Source organism: Pogona vitticeps, chromosome 1 (assembly GCF_051106095.1).
Source record: "Pogona vitticeps strain Pit_001003342236 chromosome 1, PviZW2.1, whole genome shotgun sequence".
NCBI classification, from domain to species: Eukaryota; Metazoa; Chordata; class Lepidosauria; order Squamata; family Agamidae; genus Pogona; species Pogona vitticeps.
This window is the reverse complement of record NC_135783.1, coordinates 231,525,556-231,549,927: the sequence shown is the minus strand read 5'-3', so window position 1 is coordinate 231,549,927 and position 24,372 is coordinate 231,525,556. Positions and strand designations below refer to the sequence as shown.

Below are 24,372 nucleotides of genomic sequence, written 5' to 3'. Positions count from 1 at the left end.
GTTGAAAACTCTCTTGAACACATTTGCATCTGATTACCTTACTGGCTCTGTTAATATCAGGAGTGAATATATTGCATTCTGAATCTATGAGAAATAATCAAACATACCCCAGATATCAATCCAGTACCTGCTATGAAATATGCACCTTGGACAATTTCCTCTCAATTTTGCCTACTTTGATTTTATGTGAGCCAATTGGCAACATATGGAGGGAGGTGGAATGGAGAATTGCTGTTGTCTGTTCTGATTCTGTGCCTCCCATTCTACAGTTTTGCATACGTGTTTCTGAAGGTGGGTGCTCATGATTCTGCTAGCATACTGCCCTCTCCACTGCCCATGAGTCTCCCTTCCTGAACTAGCTGCGGTGGTCTCAAGGGTCTGCTAGAGTCTTCTTGGTTTGTGGTATTGGGAACTTCCCCAAAATGCTGGAGATGCTGTTTTGAATGAGGCTCAGGACTTCACGGCCTATATGGCAATCACAGGTCTAATCCCAATGCTGTTTGACCCCGCTCGTTCACCAGGGGATCTGATTCAGATTTTTTGTGTTGGATGGAATAATGGTAATCTGGGTGTGGTGGAACTATGCATAGTTTTGTTGTTGAAAGATCACTAAATGTTGGCATTTGGACTTCCTAGAACTTAAAGAGTTCCTCTGTAAACTGCAGGCCAACAAAGTGGTTTGCCTGAAGACGACTGATAAATGTGTAAAGTTTCCTGGAGGTTCTTGAGGATTTTCCTATTAGCTTTTTAGGAAATATTATTAAAGCCCTGGTTGTCATATGGAATGGAGAATAGTCAGGTTATTGACATAATCAGTCATTCCTTATTTCCCTCTTTTTTGGAGTGGAGCTAACTAAGGTCTTTGAGAAAACTGAGGATGGCAGAATGAGGTGGAATGACAACCCGGCATGAGTCCAACAAAAATATATACTAAAATCCATTTAAAATGGTTAAAATGGTTAAAAGCATATTACATTCTGGCTCAAGAGACAGGAACATAGATCACTTAGTAGCCTGTTGTGGCCGATTTGTATGACATACTGTAGATAAAATCACTTACAATCAAGCTAATTGATAGAGGCAATTCTGGTCTAGCTGATGTATGTTTGGCTTCTGGTCATCCAGCTACATGGGACACTTTTCTGTTTTTGTATCCTTACAGAAGAGTGTGCTTTTTCTCTTGCCCTTGTTGGCTTGTAAAAGTGGTCTACCATCAATAATGATAGGTTGAAACACCTCTTTTCAGTAATGTATGATTCTGTCTTAACTTCTTAAGAGTTAGAGCAGTATGACAATGGAACCAATTACCTCGAGAGCGGAGTGAGCATTCCAATGCTGGATGCATTCAAGGGAAAATTGGACAACTACCTGTCAGATCTGCTTTGGATCCTTGCATTCAGCAGGGGTTTGCACTTGATAGCCTTATGGGCCCCTTCCAGCTTAATTATTCTATGATTCTATGATCATGTATAATGGAGACCGTGATTCAACCTTTTAAAAAAAGTTTGGTGGCAGCAATTTTCAATAGTTAGATTTTCTGCTGCTGTCCTGTAGCTTCTACAGGTTCACATTGATAAGAAGAATTACCCAGAACTTTCAGAAGCTTCAGGAGAAACATTGAGAATGTTTAATTTCCAAAACTGTTGCTGCTGCTGGCATCATCAGCCTTGTGTGGTTTAAGTCACAGCAACAGAATTTGAGCCAATGAATAATATTAATGAGTAATGCAACACTGTGAGCAATGGGTAAAGTAAACTCTGCTTGAAAGACGTATAAAAGGATAAAGATTCAGCTTGTGTTAGCTGGGATTTGTGTCTCTTATGTATGTTTCAGTTTGTGTCTTGTTTTTAGGTTTCTGCTATAATCATATTTTATTGTTGTTTACTACCTAAAACATTATATTGATGTGGAAAGGTGGAATGCACATTACAGTTAATTATTAAAAAGTTTCCATATTAATGTGGTTATGAAGTGCATTTCCCCCCAAAAGGTGTCGAACACCAATCTTGTTTCTTCTTAGAAGGATCATAAAAGTGATACTGTAGACCAAAATTCATGCCCCTTGTTCCTGACTTTGAATTATGTGCTCAGCAAAACAAAGCAAAGTGAAATGTGCTGCTTATATTAGTACATAAGTGCTAAAGTACTCTCTGGGCAGTTTACAATGTAATTATGCAGGGTACACATTGCCCTCCTTCAATGAGCTGTGTACTCACTTGGCTGTCCTTGGAAGGATGGAAGACTGGGTCAACCTCAAGCCAGCAACCTAAACCCATTGGGATCGTACTCAGGTCATGAACAGAGCCTTGACTACAGTACAGTGGTGCCTCGACTTATGAATGTCCCTACTTACGACCATCTTGACCTACGACCAGCTCTGACTGCAAACTTTTGCTTCGACTTGCGGCCGGAGCTTCAGGTTACGACCAAAAAAGGAAGGGAAAAGGGGTGGGAAATTCAAATATACTAACTGTTGGTGGCGAAGAGGCTGCTTCTTTGTAGCTCTTTCACCTCAACAGTTAGGGAAAGGGATGCAATGGTAGTGGGAGGTGGCGGTGGGGGCGTCCCTTGGCGCTCCTTGCCAGCCTCCACAGGACCGATGCCACCACTGCTGCTGGGTCCTGGTCCTCAGCCTTGGTGTGGGGGTGGAGGGGACCCCAATCCTGGCTCCTGGAGGAAGGATCAACCCGCCTTGCTGCCTCCTTCCTGGTGTGGAGCACTGGTGCTGGAGCGGGAGGTGGTGTTAGGCACCACGAGTGGGCGAGCCACCCGCTGTTCAGGAACCCTGCAGCCAGTGGTGGCAGCGGCCTGGTGGAGGGCGGTGAGGAGCACCGAGGCCCAATGCGACTGCCCTGGCGAACAGTCGCTGGAGCCGTTGCCGGTGCTGGAGGTGTCAGGCACCCCCAGCCAGCTCTGGGAGCTGCTTGCCAGGGCGGCTGTGTCAGGCCTCGGCGCTCCTCGCCACCCTCTGTGGGGCCGATGCTGCTGCTGCTGATGCTGCGTCCCTGAACAGCAGGTGGCTTGCCCGCCAGTGCTGTCCAATGCTGCCTCCTGCTCCGGCACTGGCATAGCTGGGGCAGCTCAGTTAGAGTGCCTTCAGAGGAGGCTTGGGACTGCCTAGTAAGGTAAGGTTCTGCTTTCTGCTTTTTAAAAACTGTTCTGGGTGGGTTTTGGAGGGTGGTTTTGGACTGGGGGGGTAATGTTTTTGTGCTGTGTTGTTTGTTTTTTGGTGATTTTTTTTTTTGCAGTCCCAGTGTGGGGCTTGCTCTGTTTATTTTTGGTTCCCCCCCCCAATCCCAGGGTTTCCTATGGGGCTTGCAGTGTTCTATTTTTATTTTATTTTTTGGTGATTATTATTTTTTTTTGGAGGGGGGGGGAATGGATTAATCGCATTCCCATGCATTCCTATGGGGATGCATGCTTCGACTCACAACCATTTCGAGTTACGTTCATCTTCTGGAATGGATTATGGTCGAGGCACCACTGTACTGCCTGACTGCTGTGCTAGAAGGCTCTTTTTTACATAGCTGAGGTGGCTGTGTAAAGACTCCAAGTCTCTAGTCTTATAGCAATCATAACTGCTATGAATATTACACAGCTGTAATCTATATCACCAAAGATAAATCTTTTGTTGCATTTGCATGCAGCACACACCTGGAGGGATAAGCCAAGAATGGCCAACCTGTGGCTTGCTTCAGGCTAGATGTGACCACTTAAGCCAAAAAAAGTGGTCAGGTTTAATCTTTAACACTCTCTTTATGGATTTCGTATATAAATTATGTATTTGCTTGCAATGCTATGCCTAGATGCATGTAATCTATTAACTGTGAATACCTTACTGCTAGATGTTGCCAATTTTTTGAAAGAATTGACTGCTCTTAACTCTCAACCAATGTCAGAATAATAGTGTGCTCCACAAGATTAATTGGCATTGGCCGTCCTTCATCTCTAGGCCAAACTGAATATAATTCCTGCCACCGCACACCCCAAGTGTTCCTCAAATGATAGCTGCTGTCACAGGGAACATGGAAGGAGCATCCTCAAAGAATGAGCAGGCTGTGAACATATTCACGCAGCTAATGTCAGCAGCCTGTTGGCAGATCTTTCCATTCCAGAAGCACTGCTGGATTGCTTCTGACAGGAACAAAACTCCCACCGCCTACTATCATGATAAAGATCTCTTCAGAGTGTTCTGAATTTGATGGAGGCCAGTTTCTAAGTCAGCCCAAGTCCCTCCAGATGTTCTTAATAACTCCTGTCAGTGTCGGCCTGCATGGCCAGTGGTTGGGGTGATGGGATTTGTAGTCTGAAATACCTGAGGTACCCTGGTTTGGAAAGCTGTCTTAAGTGACTGGTGGCAATGAAATTGAGCCTCTTTCTATTTTAAAGCTAAGAATGAGGAATAGAGGGTACATTTTCGAGACTTGAGAACCTGTTAAAGCCCTTTCTTAAATTAGGCCCATATGGATTGATATAGATTTAGTGAGGTGGATCAGAATTGTTCCTTTTCTTGAATGAGATCAAAGCCAGGTTCAGAATGGGCATTTGTGGATCAAATATAAAAGAAAGAGTTTTAAAACCTGCACTGCTCACTGAGCAGTGTACTGAATACTGTTTGTATGTCATAAACCGGTCATTTTATTAATTCTTGATTGAAGCATCTTGCAATTTATTGTATTTTATAAAGTCATGATTTGTTTTAAATGGTTTGTGAGCCAGTTTGGGTCCATTTTGGGGAAGAAAGGCAGAATAACACCATCATCATCTTAGAACTGTAGAGCTGGAAGGGAATCAAACTTCCAAACTCCGGCTCTGCAACCAGATTCCTAAACTACTGAGCTGTCCAGCAGTATAGATAAAATGAAAAACATGAGATGACAACCAATTGCCATAGTGCCAGATTTTAATAATTGGTCAGTCACGTCAAATGCCACCTGACACCTACACTGCCGTTTGGAAGTCTGCAGACACAATAAAGGCAAGGATTGTCGGTGGCTTTTGAAAATGGGAGTGTGTGAACACTTGCTGTCTATTATGACACCATAAGAAGAGTTATTTCTTCTACCTGCAGTTGAAATGTTGTACTGCTGGCTCTGCCCTGCATGTCTGTAGAATAAATCCTGTGTCCTACAACTGTGTGGGAACCTGGGAGAAAAATCTTCCAAAGCAATAATAATAATAATAATAATAATAATAATAATAATAATAATAATAATAATAATAATAATAATAATAATAATAATAATAATAATAATAATAATAATAATAATAAAGAAGTATCTCCTCATTAGATCTCTGGACTGACTTTTCCTTTTACTGATGCATCCTGCTCCTTATCTTCATGTCTCCTCCATGTACTTGCACCCATGTTGGTCCTCCTCTGAAAACTCCTGCACTTTCTCCTTTGCTGCACTTTGTCTCGGGACATCTGAGACGTGTATCGCAACTAACTCAGTGCAACTTTTGTTTTAAGATCCCAGTGCACGAATGTTAAGGCACTTGCTGAAAACTACTTATTTAAGTGTTGGCTAACAGCATTTAATTTGGCTGTACCCACTATGTATGTTACCAGGAATGAAACTTTGAAAGATCTGGAGACTGTTACAGTTGTTTCTGAGACAGCTTCAAACAGGAGAGGAAGGAAATATAATGTGCTGTTGTTTACAGTCCATAAAAAAGTCATGTGAAAGAAGTTACTTTAAAACTATGTTATATTTCCAGGCACTTAACTAAAATTCCTATTCACCTGCTCATTAATGACAGTTGCTGACATGCATACAGGCATTGGTCCACAAAAAAATAGCCCATTTGGAAAAAACTCCACTGCTAGAAAAGGCAATCAGGTGTTTTTCTCTGGACAGCTCTACAGATGGAAAATAATAGTATATGTTGCTCTATGAAACACAATTTGCCTGTATCAGAATCTTTCGTCATATGTTATTGCTCAAGAATTATTTTTAAATCTTGATTTTATATATATATATTGCAAGGTAACAGTAATGCTTTTCTTTTTGTTTGCCTTTTCACTGAAGGTAGTGGTGATGGACCAAACTGGAACAAGCCGTGCTCTTGTGATCAGCAATTATGTGAATGGCTTTTAAATAGTAAATTGCAAATGCATGTGTCAATCTCAATCAGAATGCAGAGGAGTGTGGAGGCTTTAGTCACTCTTTGCCCCTTGCTGTAGTTCTGATCTGAATGCTGAAATACTAAATGACAAGTCACAAAATTGTAAAGAACAAGATAATATGCCTATATAAAAGTGTCTGTGGCTTATGAATTTGAAATTATTTTAGATCCAGCCAAAATAGTGATGTCGTAGTCTGGAAACTTTTTGGATGCATTGCAGAGATCTTATTTTTGTAGAACCATTTCAGTACTGCCTGCTTTTCTTACACATAATGCATTTGTCAATTTTTATAAGGAAGACTACTGTGAAATTTTTAAGAAAGTCTGAAAATTTTGGAAGGCTTAGTAGGAGTGTCATTTGACAAAGAGACATTTGTTAGTAGGTGATTTGTGTCAGGCTACTTTCAAAGGCGCAGAAGGAGAACTGCTACCCATGGTGGTAATCCTACATTTGAGGTTTTGAGTTGAAATTTAGGAACACACCTTAGCTCCTAAGCAGAGTTAGCATATATTTAGGCAGGACTGGTGCCGGAGGAGTTGCTGTAGCTTTTCAATTTCAAATAGCAATTGATTTGTCAATGACTATCTCATTTGCCATGTTTCTTTATGCTTGGAACAGGTGAATGAAATAGAAAAAAGCATAGGTGGATGGTCATTGGAACTCCCTCCCACTGGAGGCCTGGCTGCTCCTATCTTTGCTATCCTTCTGCAAGCATGCAAAGACCTTTCTCTTCAGGCAAGCCTTCCCTCAGTAAACCAGTTACTTGTGCGTGATTTTTAGATAGATTGTTATACATTATTGCTTTGACTGGACTTTTAGTACTTTGTCTTTTCAATTTTTGTGTTTTCTATTTCTCAGAGTGACTTTTTTATATATTTAGTGATCTTTGCCTTAATATTGCCTGTTAATGTTCTAAGATGCCCCTTTATTCAATGTTCATCATTTTAAATATTATCTTTTAATGATGCTTGCATACTCATTGTTTTCAACTTTTAATTAGTGTCTTCCATTGTTTGTAAGCCACTTTGGATCCTTTTTCAAGGAGAAAGGTGGGGTAAAATATCTTAATAATATTAATATTAATATCTTAATATTAATATTAATATCTATATTAATATTGATATTGATATTGATATTATTATTATTATTATTATTATTATTATTATTATTATTATTAATAATAATAATAATAATAATAATAATAATAATAATAATAATAATAATAATAATAATAATAATAATAATAATAATAATAATAATAATAATAATAATAATAATAATAATAATAATAATAATAATAATAATAAAAAATGATCCATGCACATTAGCCAAATTGAGAGGTTCATTCTCATCATGTTAGAATCCTGCATTAGGCCAATCTAGCTATGCAGAATCTTTCAGATACATTAGAAATCAAAGAGCTTTTTAGCTTTCTGCCTTCTTTATGCATCTAATTGTATGATTTGCAGAAAAGTATTTTACTCTGCATATGTTTTAACAGTAACTATAGTAGTACAGATCTTGCCTGCCACTATTCCCTATATAGCTTCCAGATGTTATCAAAGACATCCACCTGTTTCCAGGCTGAGAGAAACCTTGAAAGCTTTCCCTTAACCAGCCTGATCAAGGTTAATGAGGCCACATACGTTCACTTGCTTAGCTGTGCTGCTTTCTCTTGAGACCAGTAAAATTAGAATAGGGTAAAACTTTCACCCACCTGGTTTTTATTCACGCAGAAATCTACTAAAATCCAAACGAGAATTAAAGTTCACTGAAAATTTATCCAAAATGTGCAGAGCCTTCATGAGCTGTCCCAGAGCATCTCAGAGGGCTGCATATCTTCTGAAATCCAGTCAACCAGTGCCTTTTACAATAACTGCCATGACTTTTACTGAACCGGAATAACTATGAAACATGTTAAATAACGGGAGTGGTGGAGGAACTAATAGAATGCCAGCAGAAGGGTTTCATAGTGATAATAGTCTTCATCAACAACCAAAAGGTCAGCTTTCTGCTATTCTCTGCTGGCCTTCATACACATGTAACAGCCTGACCTGTTAAAACGAATCTAACAGAAGTACTTTCTAATGGGTGAGGTAGGAGTGGTGGATGAAGGGGGTGTTGTTATGGAGTAGTATCAGGTGAGGAGACTGCCCTGCCCTGATCTCTGCCCACTGGATACATCGGTTGAGTTGTTTGGGGCTTTGATCCCAGGGTGTTTTAAAAAGGAGAAGCAGCAATGACCTGAAAGCAGCATTCGTGATATTTTTCTGTCACATTTGTCAATCAGAAAGAGACATGGATAGCAATGGACTCATCCATCTGTCCTTCTTTTTGAGTTTTTGCCAAACTGCTTCAGGTTGTAAATTATCTGAAAATGACCTTGATATTGACTTTGATGATTAGGTAAGATGAGACCAGGGCCCAAGGCAGAATCTTGCAGAAGCTGAGAAATAACTAACAGATGAATAAAGAGCTTTCAGTGATCATTGTACAGAGACAAGAAATGAAAAGAGACATTTTCCCCTAGTGCACGTTATTCCTATAAGTATCTCTACCTTTGGTCTAAGCCAAGGAAGGATAGGATTTATTCTAGATTTGGTGAACTTTGGATTCTCAAATTGAAATATGAGGTTTGATGGCATCTAAAAATTTCTCAGTCAGTCCCCAACACCTGCAATTACGAGGCCAGAACTCTCCAAGTATTAGTCAATAAATCTTCCTGTATACACTGTCTTGAATTTTGATTCAAGTGGCAGATTTTAGGACTCACTTGACACACACGTGACAGGATTCATATGTTTTAATTAATATAAAGCTAAAGATCAATATCAGAAGCCTGTTCTTCCTCTAGCCCTAGTTAGCAAAACAGGAGCTCCCACCTACTGTTCCTTGCACGATGTTCAGATTTCCTGAATGTCATTTCCTGTTCTGTATTGAGCCTCATCTTTTTCATTTTGCTCTTGTACCCATTTTCCCACCCCCTTCCCAGCTCCAACATCTTTTTCATGCCTTAATTGAGATTTTATAGCAAACACCCCATTAGTGGTGTGTGCAGGAATTGTTTTTTGTAAACCATCTGCACATATGACTTACTGAAGAGAGTGTCAAAAACGAATAGTGGCAAGAATAAACAGGCAGTTTCCCAGTGTAGAAATAGGTCAGCCATGTTTTTCTTACAGCCAACACATGCTGAGGTGGATGTGAACACCAGCACTCATGTAAAATTTACAGGCTCCCCACAGTTCTGTCTTTTCCATGACATGTAACACCTATAAACACAACCAAATACGTCCCCTAATGACCCATTTCTATTATGTAGGATAGCTGGAACCAAAGATTGTGAGTTAAAGTTTCCATAGAAATTGGCAAGACAAAGAGTGATTCACTTCTCCTTAACAATGTACAAATTGCTCGGGATTAAGCATCAGTTACCTCTGGACAATCTTGTTCACCTGGGGTGGTGAGATCTGTTGTCGACGGAGCCACCAGTGTGCATGTAACCTCTAATTCAACTTCAGGGTAATGACTGCTCCTTATAGAAATGTTAACTATGTCTGCATATGTCTTCTCCTATAGGGAGTGAGTTTTCTCAACATAAGTCTACTTCTAAAAATCTCAGGAAAACAAGCATTTCCATCATAAGAGTGATAGCCTTTCAAGTTATTTGCAATATTTTATTCATTTTTTAAAAGCTACGAACTGCTTCTTATATTGGAATATTTGCTCCTGTAGTAAATTACTTTTGGAAGTTACTATAAATCTCTTATTATGCAGAAAAATTCCAGCCCATCTGTGTTGATGCAGCTTATACATGTGAATTGTAGTGTGACAGACACTGGAGGTGGCTGACTTCTGTGTGAACCACTTTAGTGCTTAGTTACTGTACTCTTGGCTAGCCCCGGTCCTACTTTGAGTCCACAGTGATATGATGCAATCTGCTAGAACTAGATGGCAAACCATTTTATATAAATGGCTTATAATGTGGAGCAATCACTATATAGTTGTTTGTTAAGTGGTCACCATGCATCATATAGTCATTGCTAGTATGAAAGAGACCTAAAAATATACTGTATAGGTTTTGTTTCAGCTGCTTGCATTGATTGTAATGGCACAATTACGATTACAGTTGCCAACACTTAAAAACTTGGCATGGATTTGGTAGCAGAGTTTGCAAAGAAAGCTCTCTATTGACCTAAAATGTATACTTGTTTCATGGGGCTTCACAGAGGAGTATTATCCATATTCCATCTGGACATCAGCTGGCTAAGTAAGTATGCAGATTGGGAGTTTGATTTCCCACTGTGCTTCCCAGGAGAAAAAGCCAGCCTGTGTAGTCTTCTGACCATGTCAGAATCTACTTGATAGCACATTATTGTTATTACCTGGATATCACATGCCAGTTGAACGCATCCCGGACAACAGGGGTACCACAAGCTGATAGAGTACGATATATAATCAAAGCAGGTGAATCCTGCAACACAGATTGTTAGTCAGATGGGTACAAATGGATGAAAATAAGCTTTCTGTTTTCCAAGAGAGGACATGCTGAGGCTGAAAGACAGCCCTGCCCAAGAAAATAGCAGGGAACTCCTAAGCCCAACTAGGCATAAACAGCCCAAGGTTATCTGTGGTGGAGCACTCTTCAGGACATATACAGTAAAGGTCCATTTTAATTCCAAGGCTGACCTGCCCAGAGAAGAGGAGTTTTAATTACAGACAACTAACATGCCAGACAACCAGCCAGCAGGAAGAGGACTAGCTCTCTCTTCCTCTCTTTTTATTCCATGCTCCTTTTCCCTTTGAGGAGTGGCTTCTTTTACTGTTACTGATTGTGATGGGGAAAAGTCAGTTTCAATAGCCTCAGTTCAGTTGTAAGTGCCAAGTAGCATAGGCCCATTGAATCAACAGGACTGTTGTTACCTCAAGACCTGTGCAGGTTTCATTGGGTTTACTTTGTTTGAGACTCAGAATTGGGTTGACTTTCTGTCTTCTTGAAGTGTTCCTTTCTCTGTTTCCTAAGCAGAGAGTGGTATCAGGGTCTTCCAGAAATGTCAAATGAAGTAGGTACAGGACGTATCTGACTCTGTTGTAACCTTCCTTGAATTTGGAGTATGTAGGTTTACAATGGGTTATCTTTGTACACCCTGAAACTGTGGCCACAAATTCATATGCACAGGCATAGGGCAATTCCCACAGTTTAACCCATTCTACTAAGGGCAGAAAACATACCCACTTAAATAATATGAGGTGAAATGAAGCATTTATGAGGAAGTTCATATTGGCAGTTTATGTTTGCTGATAACGTATTCTCTTTATTTTTCACAGGTGGCCGTGATAAACGAGGGGGTCCCATCCTGACATTTCCAGCTCGCAGCAATCATGACAGAATAAGGCAGGAAGACCTTCGGAAACTTGTGACTTACTTGGCCAGTGTACCAAGGTAAAAGTTCAAAGGAAGAGCATTGGTGTTGAGGAAATGTTCCTTGCAAGCTGCTTATGTCCACATATTATACTTGGGACTTTTTTGCATGCATTAGAAAGGAAAACAGCAGGTCTCCCTTTTATGCATATATCAGTCATATCGTATCTAGCCCAGTGTAGTAGAACACAGATACATGCTCACATAATCACGTGTGAGAAGAATACAGCCTGACTCACATGAAGAGGATTAGGTTTTGTGGCATCCATTTGTATGGGTGTGGTACTCATGTACATAACCACCAAGAAGTGAAACCACCATCAGAAGCAGGTGCATGGTTAATTCACTCCCATTTTTATTCTTTTAACTTTTATTTTGTTCAGGTTACTTCTTCATTCTCTGATAAATTGGGATTTTATTCATTATATTGCACATTGATTTGGTAAATGTACTCATGTACTTTCTTCTTGCATGCTTTGAAAGACTGGTGGAATATTCATGTCCAGTTTTTAGCTATCTCTAGATGCAAATGGGATCAGAGGGAAATATTCTAACTTAACATAGTTCAGGGATGAAGAATGGGTAGTCCTCTATATATTGCTATGCTAATCCATCAAGCAGTATTGCCTGTGACTGATGGAAATAGCCACTTAAAAACATATGGAGGTCCATATGGAGCTAGTATACTATAGTAGTTAAAGTCAGATTCAACTCTCCACTTCACCATGATGTACACTTACTGCCCCTGGAGCAGCCTTCTTGAGCTCATTGAAGGAAAAGCGAGATATAAATGATATGCTTGCATATACACATACCACAAATCTCCATCTTGGAGAATTCAGTAATGTCAATAAAATAAGTAAGGAACATGGACTAAAAATGAACATTAAGATTCTCCACAACAGGCCCACACAAAACGTTCTCTTTTGCAGGAAGGGAAAATCCTGAAATATAAAGACTTACTAACCCAAAACTTACAACTAAAATCAAAAGTGGAACTACAACTACAAAGCTTTAAAGTAGATTGGTGGCTAGATATGCAAATAAAATCCTGGTTCAACAATGGTAAAAAGCAACATGGTTTTTTAAATCAAGAAGTCTATTTTGATAAAATAATTTTCACATCTAATGGAAAATTAACTTTAAAATCTATAATTACTTATTGGCTAGACAGACAGAAGATGAGATACTAAAAGATTGTATGGTGAGATGGACTCAGAATATTGGTTCAGAAATTTCTTTGGTAGAATGGGAAAATTATGGAAGATTAATGTTAGGATCACAAAGTCAATAACACTTATAGAAGACCTATATAAAATGCTTTATAGGTGGTACTTAACTCCTGAAAAAATTGTCTAAAATGTATAAAGCATCCAGTATTTGTTGGAAATGTAATGAAGAAAGGGGATCTTTTTTTCATATGTGGTGGATGTATAAGAAAGAAGTTATTGGGGTAGAGTACAAACATTTATATCACAATGTTAGTTAATCTTGAGCTGAAACCAGAAACATTTCTACTGTCTATGAGTCAACAAAATATGGACGAGCATCAGAAATTTATAATGATTCATATCATTATGTTGGCTAGAATGATATATGCACAACTATGAAAGACATACAAAATCCATGATGAAGACCAACTAACAATGAAGGTGTTGAACTGTGCAGAAATGGATAAGATCTCAACATTACTGAAAGAAAATGGACATTATGAGGACTATGAAGAAAGATGGTCAGAATTTTATAAATCCCTAGGTCAACATTATAAGCTAAATTAGAGATCCACCTTGCATATTAGAAATTGAAAGATGAAAATCTAAAGATATATAATTGTGTGAAAAGTTAGAGAATTTTGTTTGAGACGGGTATAATCATACTGTCTTTATCTTTATTGTTGAAGCTTAATAAAAATTTACAAGTAATAAAAAAGAAAAACAGAATCCTGATCATCAGAAAAAACCAAGCAGCCCAAGAAATATAGTTAAAGATCCGGAATAAAAACATAGAGTGGGGTCAAGATTAGAGATGGGCATGAATTAAAAAATGAATCGCCACATTCATTCCAAAATAGCTAATTTATTAATTCATATTCATATGAATCAATGCCCCAATGAATACAAATCAATTAATTTTTAGGGATTTTTGATTTGACAATTTGTTTGGCTATAAAACAGCCCCCCAGGCACCTAGAAACACCAAAATCACAGAGAAGCTTCCCATGACTCTACAATCCCTTCAAGTTTGGTGAAAATCAGATTTCCCCAAGCCAGCTGCTAAAGGGCACTTTCCTGGGGAGATCCACTTTGTGGGTACATAACCTGGATGTTTGAAACCCAGTCTTCAACAAACTTTGCAGGGCTTATAGAGGAGAGTCATGAGAAACAAATTTGGTGTCGCTAGCTTCTTGGAGGGCCATTTTATAGGGTTTTAAAGTAAAAAACAAATTGACAAATTGATCAATTCATCAGGGGAAAAATAATAAATCCATAATTCATGATTCATCAATCTTGACAAATCAAAACATTTTTTTTCTGATTTGTGTCCATATCTAGTCAGGATCTTAACCACACAATAAAAGTTAGAATAGAGGTTGCTCAGAACAGCTTCCTTGCTATAAAAAAATGGAATAAGCAAAACCTAAAGTTACTTTGAAAATGCAGATGATATAGTGTCATGTATTCTTTCTGCCATGACATTACAAAACTTTACATAGGGCACTATGAAAAAGAAAAAGAGGTTTGAAATTTGAAAGTAAAAAAGTATTTATTGCCACTCACTAAGGATTTCTTGAATTGCAAGAGAGAGACTAGTGAAGAAATACTAAAGATTAAAGTCCAAGAAATCACAAAGATATGAAATGCAGAAAGCTGGAGCATTTTGGCCATGTAATGAGAAATGGAAGGTACATTTTGTTCCAGATGATTATTTAAAGTAAAATAAATGGGGTAAAATTTACTTGAAGGAGGAGAACATCATCATCATCATCATCATCATCATCATCATCAACTTAGAACTGCAGAGCTGGAAGGGACACTATAAATAATTGAGTCCAGCACCTGTCAAGGAGGTTCAGTAGGGAATCAAACTCCCAACCTTGGGCTCTGCAGTCAAATAGTAAACCTGCTATCCAGCAGTCCTATTGGCTGAAGAACCTCAACAACTGGTTTGGTTGCAACATGTCACTGTTTAAGTCTGCCACATTCAAAGAAAGGATAACATTCTTTCTTTGAACATGGTGACATTCAGCCTCTGACAGGAAAGGAACAAAGGTAGTCAGTGTTAAAGAATGAGGCTATGACTTTAGGACAAATGTAACATTCAGCCCTGCCCTCACCTGTCCGTCACAGCTGGGCAGTGGAACAGCAGCCAATGAGGGGACGGAAGGTGGTGCTAAAGGAGGAGGAGCTGGGATATAAAGGGGTGTGCATGGTGTTTGAGAGATCAGTTTGAGGGATAGATAGAGTTAGAGAGTGAGATCTGGAGAGATCTAGTGTGTGAGAGAAAGAGGCCTGAGTGTCAGTGAGGGAAAGTCTATGTGATTGATTTAACTAAGTAGCAGTGATTTACACCTTGATTATCTTCCTGGGATTTACCTATTTTATTTTGTAATCAATAAACCAGTTTTTGTTTTTGAAAGAAACCCTTGTCCTTTTCATTTAAAGGAAAGGTTGGTGGCAGCAAGAGTGTGTAGTAGCGTGATGGGCATTCTGAGAGGCCTGAGTAGGAGGTGACCTCAGAGTGGCCAGCTAACATTACAAGAAAGCCATTATCTTAAGACAGAGATATTTCATTATGTCATTATGAACAACCCTAGTGAGGAAAAAAAAGGCAATGCTCATTTTCAACAAAACTAGTTTGTCGTGTTGACCTTACTTTTAAAAACCTTCTCTCTGCTTCCTACTGCAAAGTGAGACAGATTATTATCCTCATTGATGCTATCTATCAATTGACCTACATATCTTTTTTAATGGAAAGGGCAGCAGTGGCCCATTTCAATGAGCAGCATTAAAGGTAAAAAAATCGGTACCAGAATACGGTGATAAATTGAGAGGAATGAATTCAAAACACAGCTGGAGACATTCTAGGCCTTAAACATTCACCTTATTTTAACAGCTGTGTATTAAATATATGCGCAGAAGATAATGTAGACAAAAAGGTAATCCTTATACATGTATAGCTCATTTCCAGCCTTAGTTCCTATGAATGAGTAGTCTGTCATAAAGTAAGTTACTATTATTTTATCCTAACCATTAAGTGAGGAGCTCAAGATCATGTCTGTGATTCTCATTGACTAGCCAGTGGTAAAAGCAGTAGAATCAAAGTCTCCCTCACTTCAATTTAGTCTATCTTTCCCAGATATGCTTTCATTGTGATCTGTAGTACATATGCTACACTCTGTGAGCTTGGGCAGAGATCAAGATCTGTAATCAAAATTCTCAGATGCTACTGTTTACCTGCTCCTGGTAGCAACAGATAGACAACTACATCAGTGGAGAGTGCTGGGGAAGGTGTGTGTCTTTCTCAGAAGTCTGACTGATATTATTTGATCAGATCCTGCATAATAACCCCTAACTGCCTTCCTCTTGCCTCAATATCACTGCCACACTGTTACTTCTGAGTGTGTCATTTCCAGAGTAAAGCATTTTGTAATTAACTGAAAATGTTCTCACACCAAGTATTGCAGTCTTCAGATGTTCTACTTCTTTACAGTTTCTTGATTCAGACTTCTTACATTCCATGTCCCAATGATATGAGACATGCAGCATCAGAATTTCTTTTCATATCTGTGCATCTCCGTCACTGGGTGTACTTTTGACTTCAGTCTAGTTGAATTATTAGCAACACCATTATCGTACTTGTCCCTTGCTCTTCCCCAGTAGCTGATTGAGTGCTTTCTGACCTGGGAACTCCTGGCAATTCTTGCTTATCAGTACATGTGAACACGCTGTTGATTGGTGGCCCATGCCCTTCATTGTAATGTTTCACAGCGCTCCAGAATACTGCTATGCCAGAAGCATTGTGGGAAACAAAATGGCCACCTATGACTACTGATGTCAGGCAAACAAATAGCTGAGCCCCCCAATATACTTGTATCTCCTTCCAGGATACCACAGTCCTGATAGCTGCCCTGTAGTGCCAACGATTGATGTTGGCCCTGATAAAAAAATGTGTGCCCTGCTCTTCAAAATATCAGACTAGAAGGATGAGAGCAATGGTTAAAACTTGTGATTTTTCTCTAGAAATGACACAATTCATTTCCTTTTTTGACATCATTCTCATCTCTGTTTTGTGGTTCATGCAATAAATATAGGTCAAATTGTAGCTAGGCATCCTGGACCATCTACTGGGAATCATTAAATGCTTGCCTTTTCTATTCCACAGTTTCACAAGGTTTTACAGCTATAGAATGAAGCTTCCTGCTGTACCAAGTTAGCAGTATTCCTGCTGTCCAGCTGCTGAGTGATTTTTTAAAGTTGAAGGGGGATGTCATTTTGCTTCATAATTGGTATATTCTGCAGAAACGACCCCAGATCATATGAACATTCTATTTAAATTTAGTTTTTTCATTTGTACCCATTTGTGTCTCCTTTCTATATGGCAAAATCAAGTTTCTGTCTCCAGACAGTTGATTTTTCTGATGAATACGTCAGCTTGCTTGGAAGCCAGTTCTCATCTCTGTGGTGGAAATATATGATGCCTCTGAGGCCTAATGTTTTATTTGTGTCTACATTTATTAGTGCTCTGTCAAGAAAATATCCTCAAATATTTAACCAGTGTTGGGGGACATCCCAAACTCCAAAAGCGATGGCAAAAGGTATTCTAGGCAGGCTGAGAAGTTGATACTTCTTTTCTTCCTAAAAAAACTTCAAGGTATTGGAAACAACCAAGTGTCTTATATTAGGGACAGATTCTTGATTTGGCAGAATTTACTAATATAAAGTGCTGTCCTGGCTTAGTTTCAAGCAGCTTCTTGGTGATTCCAAAGTAAAGTACATATTCGTTGGTCATACTAGATGTACTGTGAAATTTCTTTTGTTGATTGATATGAAGTAAATGCTTGAGTTTTATTTTTTTGTTATGTGATCCTATATAAAAGAATAATTGAACATTCCCCCCCTCCAACCCATCTGCCACAAGGCTATTTTAGCATTAGCTAAATAAATAACCATATGTTTTAAGAGTAACACGAGGGATTTCATACTGCTTTGAGTAACTAGATATCTACCATCCACTATCATACTGTAATTTGGCAACACATATGCATAAAAAGGATACATTAATAAGTAAATTGAGATGGGTAAAATTAATGGATCTGATCTGCATTTTCCCTATGTGAAAATAAACATTTTTCATACATAGGATGTTCATTAAAGAGTTGGGTAACATTTAAAAAACTATTGTTCCATGTGTTCATGTAACTTGCATTCTAGCATTCACTAAAATGGATTCAAAGGGAAATGGACTCTACATGGTGGATCATATGGTGCTCTCTGAATGTATGTGCCGGCTACACTATCGCAGGAAACTTAGAGTATATGTAGCAAGCACTTAAAGACAACAGTGAGAAAGACTGTTTCTTATCCTTTTGGTTAGACCAGCACTGCAGAATTCGTAATATTCCAAACCCTATTGTCGATATCCTTCAGTCTTGAGAGACTATGGGAATATGTTCTGAATAGAGGTCTTGGAACAGAGTCTAGTGTGGCTGAGAAGGCCAATTTGAGAGTGACAATCCCTTCCACACTGAAGACAAATACAATCTGTCCCCTGACCAGCTCCCTGATTTTGCTGGTTTTGGGACTGCCTCTTTGCCTCACCCTGCTGAACAAGGGTCTCTTCAAATTGGGAGAGGCCATGCTGCACCACCTGCTTCCAGGCTGAACGCTAAGGTGTCAAGGTTTCCCATCTGTTGAGGTCCATTCCTAAGGCCTTCAGATCCCACTTGCAGATATCCTTGTATCGCAGCTGTGGTCTCCCTCTGGGGCACTTTCCCTCCACTAATTCTCCATACAGGAGATCTTTTGGAAGCCAACCATCAGCCATTCTCATGACATGCCCGAGCCAACGTAGACATCGCTGTTCCAGTAATGTATACATGGTAAGAATTCCAGCTCATTCTAGGACAACTCTATTTGGAACGTTGTCCTGCCAGGTGATACCAAAAATGCGTCAGAGACAACGCATATGGAACGTGTTCAACTTGCTCTCCTGCCATGTGCAAAGGGTCCAGGATTCACTGCAGTACATGAGTGTACTCAGGACACAGGCTCTGTAGACCTGGATTTTGGTATATGTAATCAGCCTCTTATTAAGTCAGACTCTCTTTGTGAGTCTAGAGAACATGGTAGCTGCTCTGCCAATTCATTTATCCAGCTCAGCATCTAGGGAGAGAGTGTCAGAGATTGTTGAACCAAGGTACACAAAATCATGAACAACAATTCTTGAGCAGAGATGGTAATAGAGGGAGGTGAGTCCACACCCTGGCCCATGACTTGTGTTTTCTTCAGGCTGATTATTTGTCCAAAATCTTGGCAAGCCTTACTAAAACGATTCATAAGTTGTTGGAGCTCCTCAGCAGAATGGGAAACAACAGCTGCATCATCGGCAAAGAGGAAGTCCCGCATGCATTTCAGCTGGACTTTGGTCTTCGCTCTCAATCTGGAAAGATGAAAGAGCTTTCCATCTGATCTAGTCCAGCGACAGACACCTTCTGTCTCCAAAAGCCTGCTTCAGCATGACAACAAAAAAGATCCCAAACAGAGTTGGTGCAAGGACACAGCCCTGTTTCACTCCGCTTCGGATGTCAAAGGAATCTGATGTTGAGCCATCAAAAACTACAGTGCCCTTCATTTCCTCATGAAAGGACCTGATTATGTTAAGGAGTCAAGGTGGACATCCAATCTTGGGAAGTATTTTAAAAAGCCAATCCCTGCTAACCAAATCAAAGGCCTTTGTGAGATCTATGAAGGCCACAAAAAGTGGCTGTTGTTGTTCCCTACATTTCTCCTGTAACTGTCTGAGGAAAAATATCAGGTAGATATATTAGCTGAAAGTCCACACTGTGATTCTGTATAGAATCTGTCTGCAAGCACCTGGAGCGTCTTCAGCACGACACGGGCAAGCAGTTTCATTACAACTCTGAGATGAGAGATGCCACAGTAGTTATTGCAGTCACCCCGTCTCCTTTCTTCTTATACAATGTGATGACGTTTGCATCCTTCATGTCCTGTGGTACTCCAGCTTCCCTCCAGCAAAGACAAAATATTTCATAAAGCTCAGTGGTGATTATCTCTTTACAGCACTTCAGCACTTCAACCATGCTGGAAGTGATCATTGTATGGTGGGTCAGCTGTATTTGATTGGTGGATCAAGATGAGGCAGGCATAGATTATGCAGCAAGATCAGGCCATAACCACTACACTCTGGGTTTCATGAGTCATGAATTTTTCTCTTTCTAAACCTACAGAAGCTGGGGAAATACGTAGTACTATGGTGAATCTCTCTTCACATTGGTTCTACTTATTTCCCTGCTGTTCTATACTTCTGTTGCTCCAGATGTATGAGAAGCATAAGACAAATTAAAAATAGAGATGTAAGTGGACTATGAATGACTTCTAAACCAGATGATAGAACAAGAATTGACAAAGAAGTTTCCATAAAAGAATCATATGTGTTGGCAGAATAGTACCACCAGCAGCAGCAGCCACAACAACAACAATAAAAATATTGTTTCTTGTATATGTTGATCTGGTCCAAATAAGTGATGACTAGACAAGAATCAGTATTTTAGGATTATGGTAGGTAACTCAGTGACATTATCAGCTAAGTAAGAGGCTATTGCCAAAACACCAGATTTTATGTTAGTGATTATTAGTACAAAGATTGCAACTGAACTATCAAGAACATAATGTCTTCATTATACCCTTAAAAATATGTTATAATTGAAACTGGATGTCCTGTTCTGGTTCTCCTCAACCAAAAAAGAAAGAACAGGGCAATCAAATTATCATGATGTTGGCATCCCCCCCCCCCCCCGTATATCTTTGAATGCTTTTGATTTTTGAAAATAAGATGAGAACATACTAGTAATTTTGGACATAATTCATGGTAAGGAGAAAGCAGGTAGACATTTTTCCTATCTCTCATACAACATTAAAGCATGAATTCACATGAGTTTAAAACTGTAATCTGTTCAGGACAAGCAGCAGAAAGTTATTGAATACATCTCAAGTTCTCCTGGTATTGACTGATTGTTTAAGGCAGGTCATGAGCTAGCACCCTGAATTTACTGACCGTCTGTTGCCTCTTTGGCCTCTTACTAAGGCTGGCACTAAGTTAACATATATCTAAAGCTCAGTAGCATACAAATAGTATCCCAGTAGTTATTAGTTTCCAGTTTGAATGTCTGAGGTTCTCTCCAAGAGTGCAAGTTAATAAGAAACATTTTCCTAGAGATAGCACTAAAGCATAGGCAAGCTGTTATTTCCCTTCTGGATGAGGATAGTGTTTCACCAGAGCTGGGATTGGTAGAAATAGGGTTCAATCATAGTGGCAGAACTCCCAGCATCAGATTCATTTCAGGCTGAAGAATGTAGATCTTTTATTTTGGGGTGGAGAGAAGGGTGTGTCCCTTTCATGCCTTCCAGCTTCCCGACTTCCAAATGGTTCTGCATTATCCAGCCTCTACATACCCTGTTTTTAGACAGAGTGAGGCAACTGTCTCAGGTGACAAATGCTGGATCATAAGAGGTTCTTCCCCATCAGTTTCCCTGTCTTGGAAGACAAAACCATTTATGCCACCTAGTCTGCCCTTCCCCCCTTAAACTAGCCTGCTGCGCCCTCTACATAGCCTATTGTAATCGGAAGCTAGTGTCTTTTTATCACTCATGCAATCAACTACAAGTCTAGTTTGCACTGCACATATAATGACAGCAAGACGTTATCTTGTCTCTTGCCTGAGAAAGGAAAATGTGTGTGGCTGGACTTACCAGTCTCATCGTGCATTAATAGTTTTCTTACGATGTTTTAAAAACCAAGGAAATCCTCGCAAAGGAAGAAAACCTTCAGATATAAGCTAAAAGTTCTGATTAGAGCTTTATTTCCAAAAGTTAATTAAACAACAACAACAACAACAACAACAACAACAATAATAATAATAAAATCACAGATAAGCCCCATATCTCACTTAAAGCATGAGCACGTTGATTCACCCTTCCTGTATTGTAAATTTTACCCCAAGTATAACTGCTGTTGTATAACTGGAGGAAGGGGTGTTGTTGTTTGATGGACTTATTTCTTGGTGAGAATATTTTTTAAGTAATCAAAGAGTGGAATTCACCTTTCATGTTTACTTGGGGCAGGAGCAGGAATAGCTTGTGGATGAGGGCAGTGGGAACGACAGCCAAATATTTAAAGGGGGCACCACCTGCACCAGTTACAAGTGCAAAAAAGGTGCATCTGTGTGCCTATATACAGTATTGAGTGTCAGAAAGGAGGAGTAATTTGCACAGTTTGCTGTCCTCTGAAGATGCCGGCCACAGAGACTGGCGAAACGTTAGGAAAAACTACCTTCAGAACACGGCCAAGAAGCCCGAAAAACCCACAACAACCATTAGATCCCGGCCGTGAAAGCCTTAGCGAATACAGTAATTTGTAGCCTGAGGTTTTTTTTACTTTGTGAAATACAGATTCAACCAAAACATTTTGCTTCAAATTGAAGGTGTTTTTTATTTTGTGTTTTACTCCACTGAGAATAAGTATCATAGAAGAGAAGAAATAATTTGCAGGAGCTAGTCAAAACCAAGAACTAGAAGCAAGAGGCAATTTTAATGTTTTTAAAAGAATCTTGCCACAGTGGCTGCCCAGAATCAGGTGAGGTGCTGTAGGCACTCCGTCTCGGGTTTGCACTCACATTCTACCTCTACAGTAAATGAACATGACTAAACACACAAACATGCTTCTCTAGCATTTTTAACAACATGTACTTCTAAATTACTTCCTAAGTTTCAAAAGAAATAGTGGTCTAAACTAATATTTGGATCTTCTATTTTTACCTATAATATCAATAATACAGATTTATAATTGATTCTCTTCATTTTCAAATATATTCTTCATTGTTGTTACAGTTTGTAAATAGTTAGTTATTTAGATTATTTTTGTAATTAGTTTTTTTCCTTATCTAAGCTGCTTGCTGTGTTCACAAGTCTAATTTTACAAGATATTCGGAAGCCTATAGTCTTATGTGTTCCCATATGCCTGGGAGAGAGCTTTGGAAGATTTTGCTTTTAGTTTTGTTTAACCTTGTTTTATCTGAACTGAGGGTTGTTATTCATGGAGAAAAGATTAAGTCATGACTCAGACTTATTTGCTCCCCCCCAGTCCCCTTAAAATGAGAAGTTCCATTTGTTCTTTGAGATGTTATGTCATGTTGTGGGGCCATTGCTTATTATAACTAAAGTTAAATTAAACAACCCAGGATCAAATCACACTTTGAGATCTAGCTAGTGTTCTAATGGAATTATGATCACTGGAAGGATTTGTGCTTACCTTTTAATACATTTTTCTCTTTCAATCTCAACTTTGAGCTTCGGGTTTTAAGAAGTACATTTAGTGACAAAATAGCATGTATTAGGAGGAATGAGGTTTAAAAAACAGACACACTATATAATTTAGAATATGCATTTAAACATTCTGAAGTGGCACTGTTTCTTTCTGGCTAGCTGCAAATATTCAATCAAAACAAATGTGTTTAATATATATTGCCAGAATCATCTGTATAAGCAGATGGGCTAGAAATCTGTTAAAAATCACAATACTTTGATAATGGAAAATGTGTCAAAATCCTATAAGCCAGTTAAGTTATGTTGTTCGATTTATAAATAAATAGAATAAAACAAAATGTATGTGACACAGTTAAGCAAAATATATATGTGGACCAGTAAACTATCTTTATATAAAATTGGTGCATACGTTAAACAGATTGAAAACTATAGCACAGAAAATGGAAATACAGTTAGATTTTAAGTCTTATTTCTGTAGCTTCTGGAGGTTTATTTACAGGCTTGCATACTGTCTGTAGTTTGTGGGACTGGGAGAGAGTTTTCTGGACTGAGGTGATTGTCTGTTTGTCCAGCACTAGTCAATCAGTCTTTCTAGCTTTTAAAATTCAAAGAGAGCCCCACCTCTCCGGTGAGTGTTTTATCTCTCTCTTTTATCAGTTGGCGGCAGTTGTTTGTTGTTGATCTGTTTGTTTGATTGGTTGCTAGCATGTGTGGCGCAAAGTAAGCAGTATACACAAGTCTTTATTTTTAAGCAACTGAAAGTAAAGAAACTTCTTTTTATTCTTTCTCCTACAAATGTCTCATACTGTTATTGAGATGTTTAAGTGCCAGTTAATGATAAAGTTGTGGACTCTGAGGAACTTGTAGCTATTCTCCTATGTGGATCTTTGTTGTACTTCTACTGTGGAGCAAAAAAGAAAATTTTACCAGAAATTGAAAATTCTGCACAGTAACTTTATATATTGATCATGCAGTGATGAGAATTGGGTTTAATATATAATTTTGTGGACATCCTACTGTAGATGAAATCTAGAGATACAAGAACAGTTTGTTCTGTGGGTGCTGATTTACTCCTAATATAATTAGAAAATGTCCAGAAAATGAAGTCTTCGTTCAGTGATCAAATGAAGATTTTTACATTTGAAATGTTTATAGTTGTATACATTAAGTTGATGAGAAATTTTGATATTATGAAGGAGCTGAGAACTGTGGAATTCTTATTGATCTCTGCTGAAAGTTTGACTTTAAGTAACACATTA

General features: G+C 38.8%; 1 protein-coding gene across 1 annotated transcript in view; it reads left to right on the top strand.

Annotated features, from left to right (window-relative positions):
* Positions 1–24,372, top strand: part of KALRN (kalirin RhoGEF kinase) — a 515,545-nt gene that overhangs the window by 270,429 nt on the left and 220,744 nt on the right. Inside the window, exon 3 of the mRNA XM_078394494.1 lies at positions 11,459–11,573. Within this exon, the coding sequence (XP_078250620.1) occupies positions 11,459–11,573 (115 nt within the window). The remainder of the gene's footprint in view (positions 1–11,458; positions 11,574–24,372) is intronic.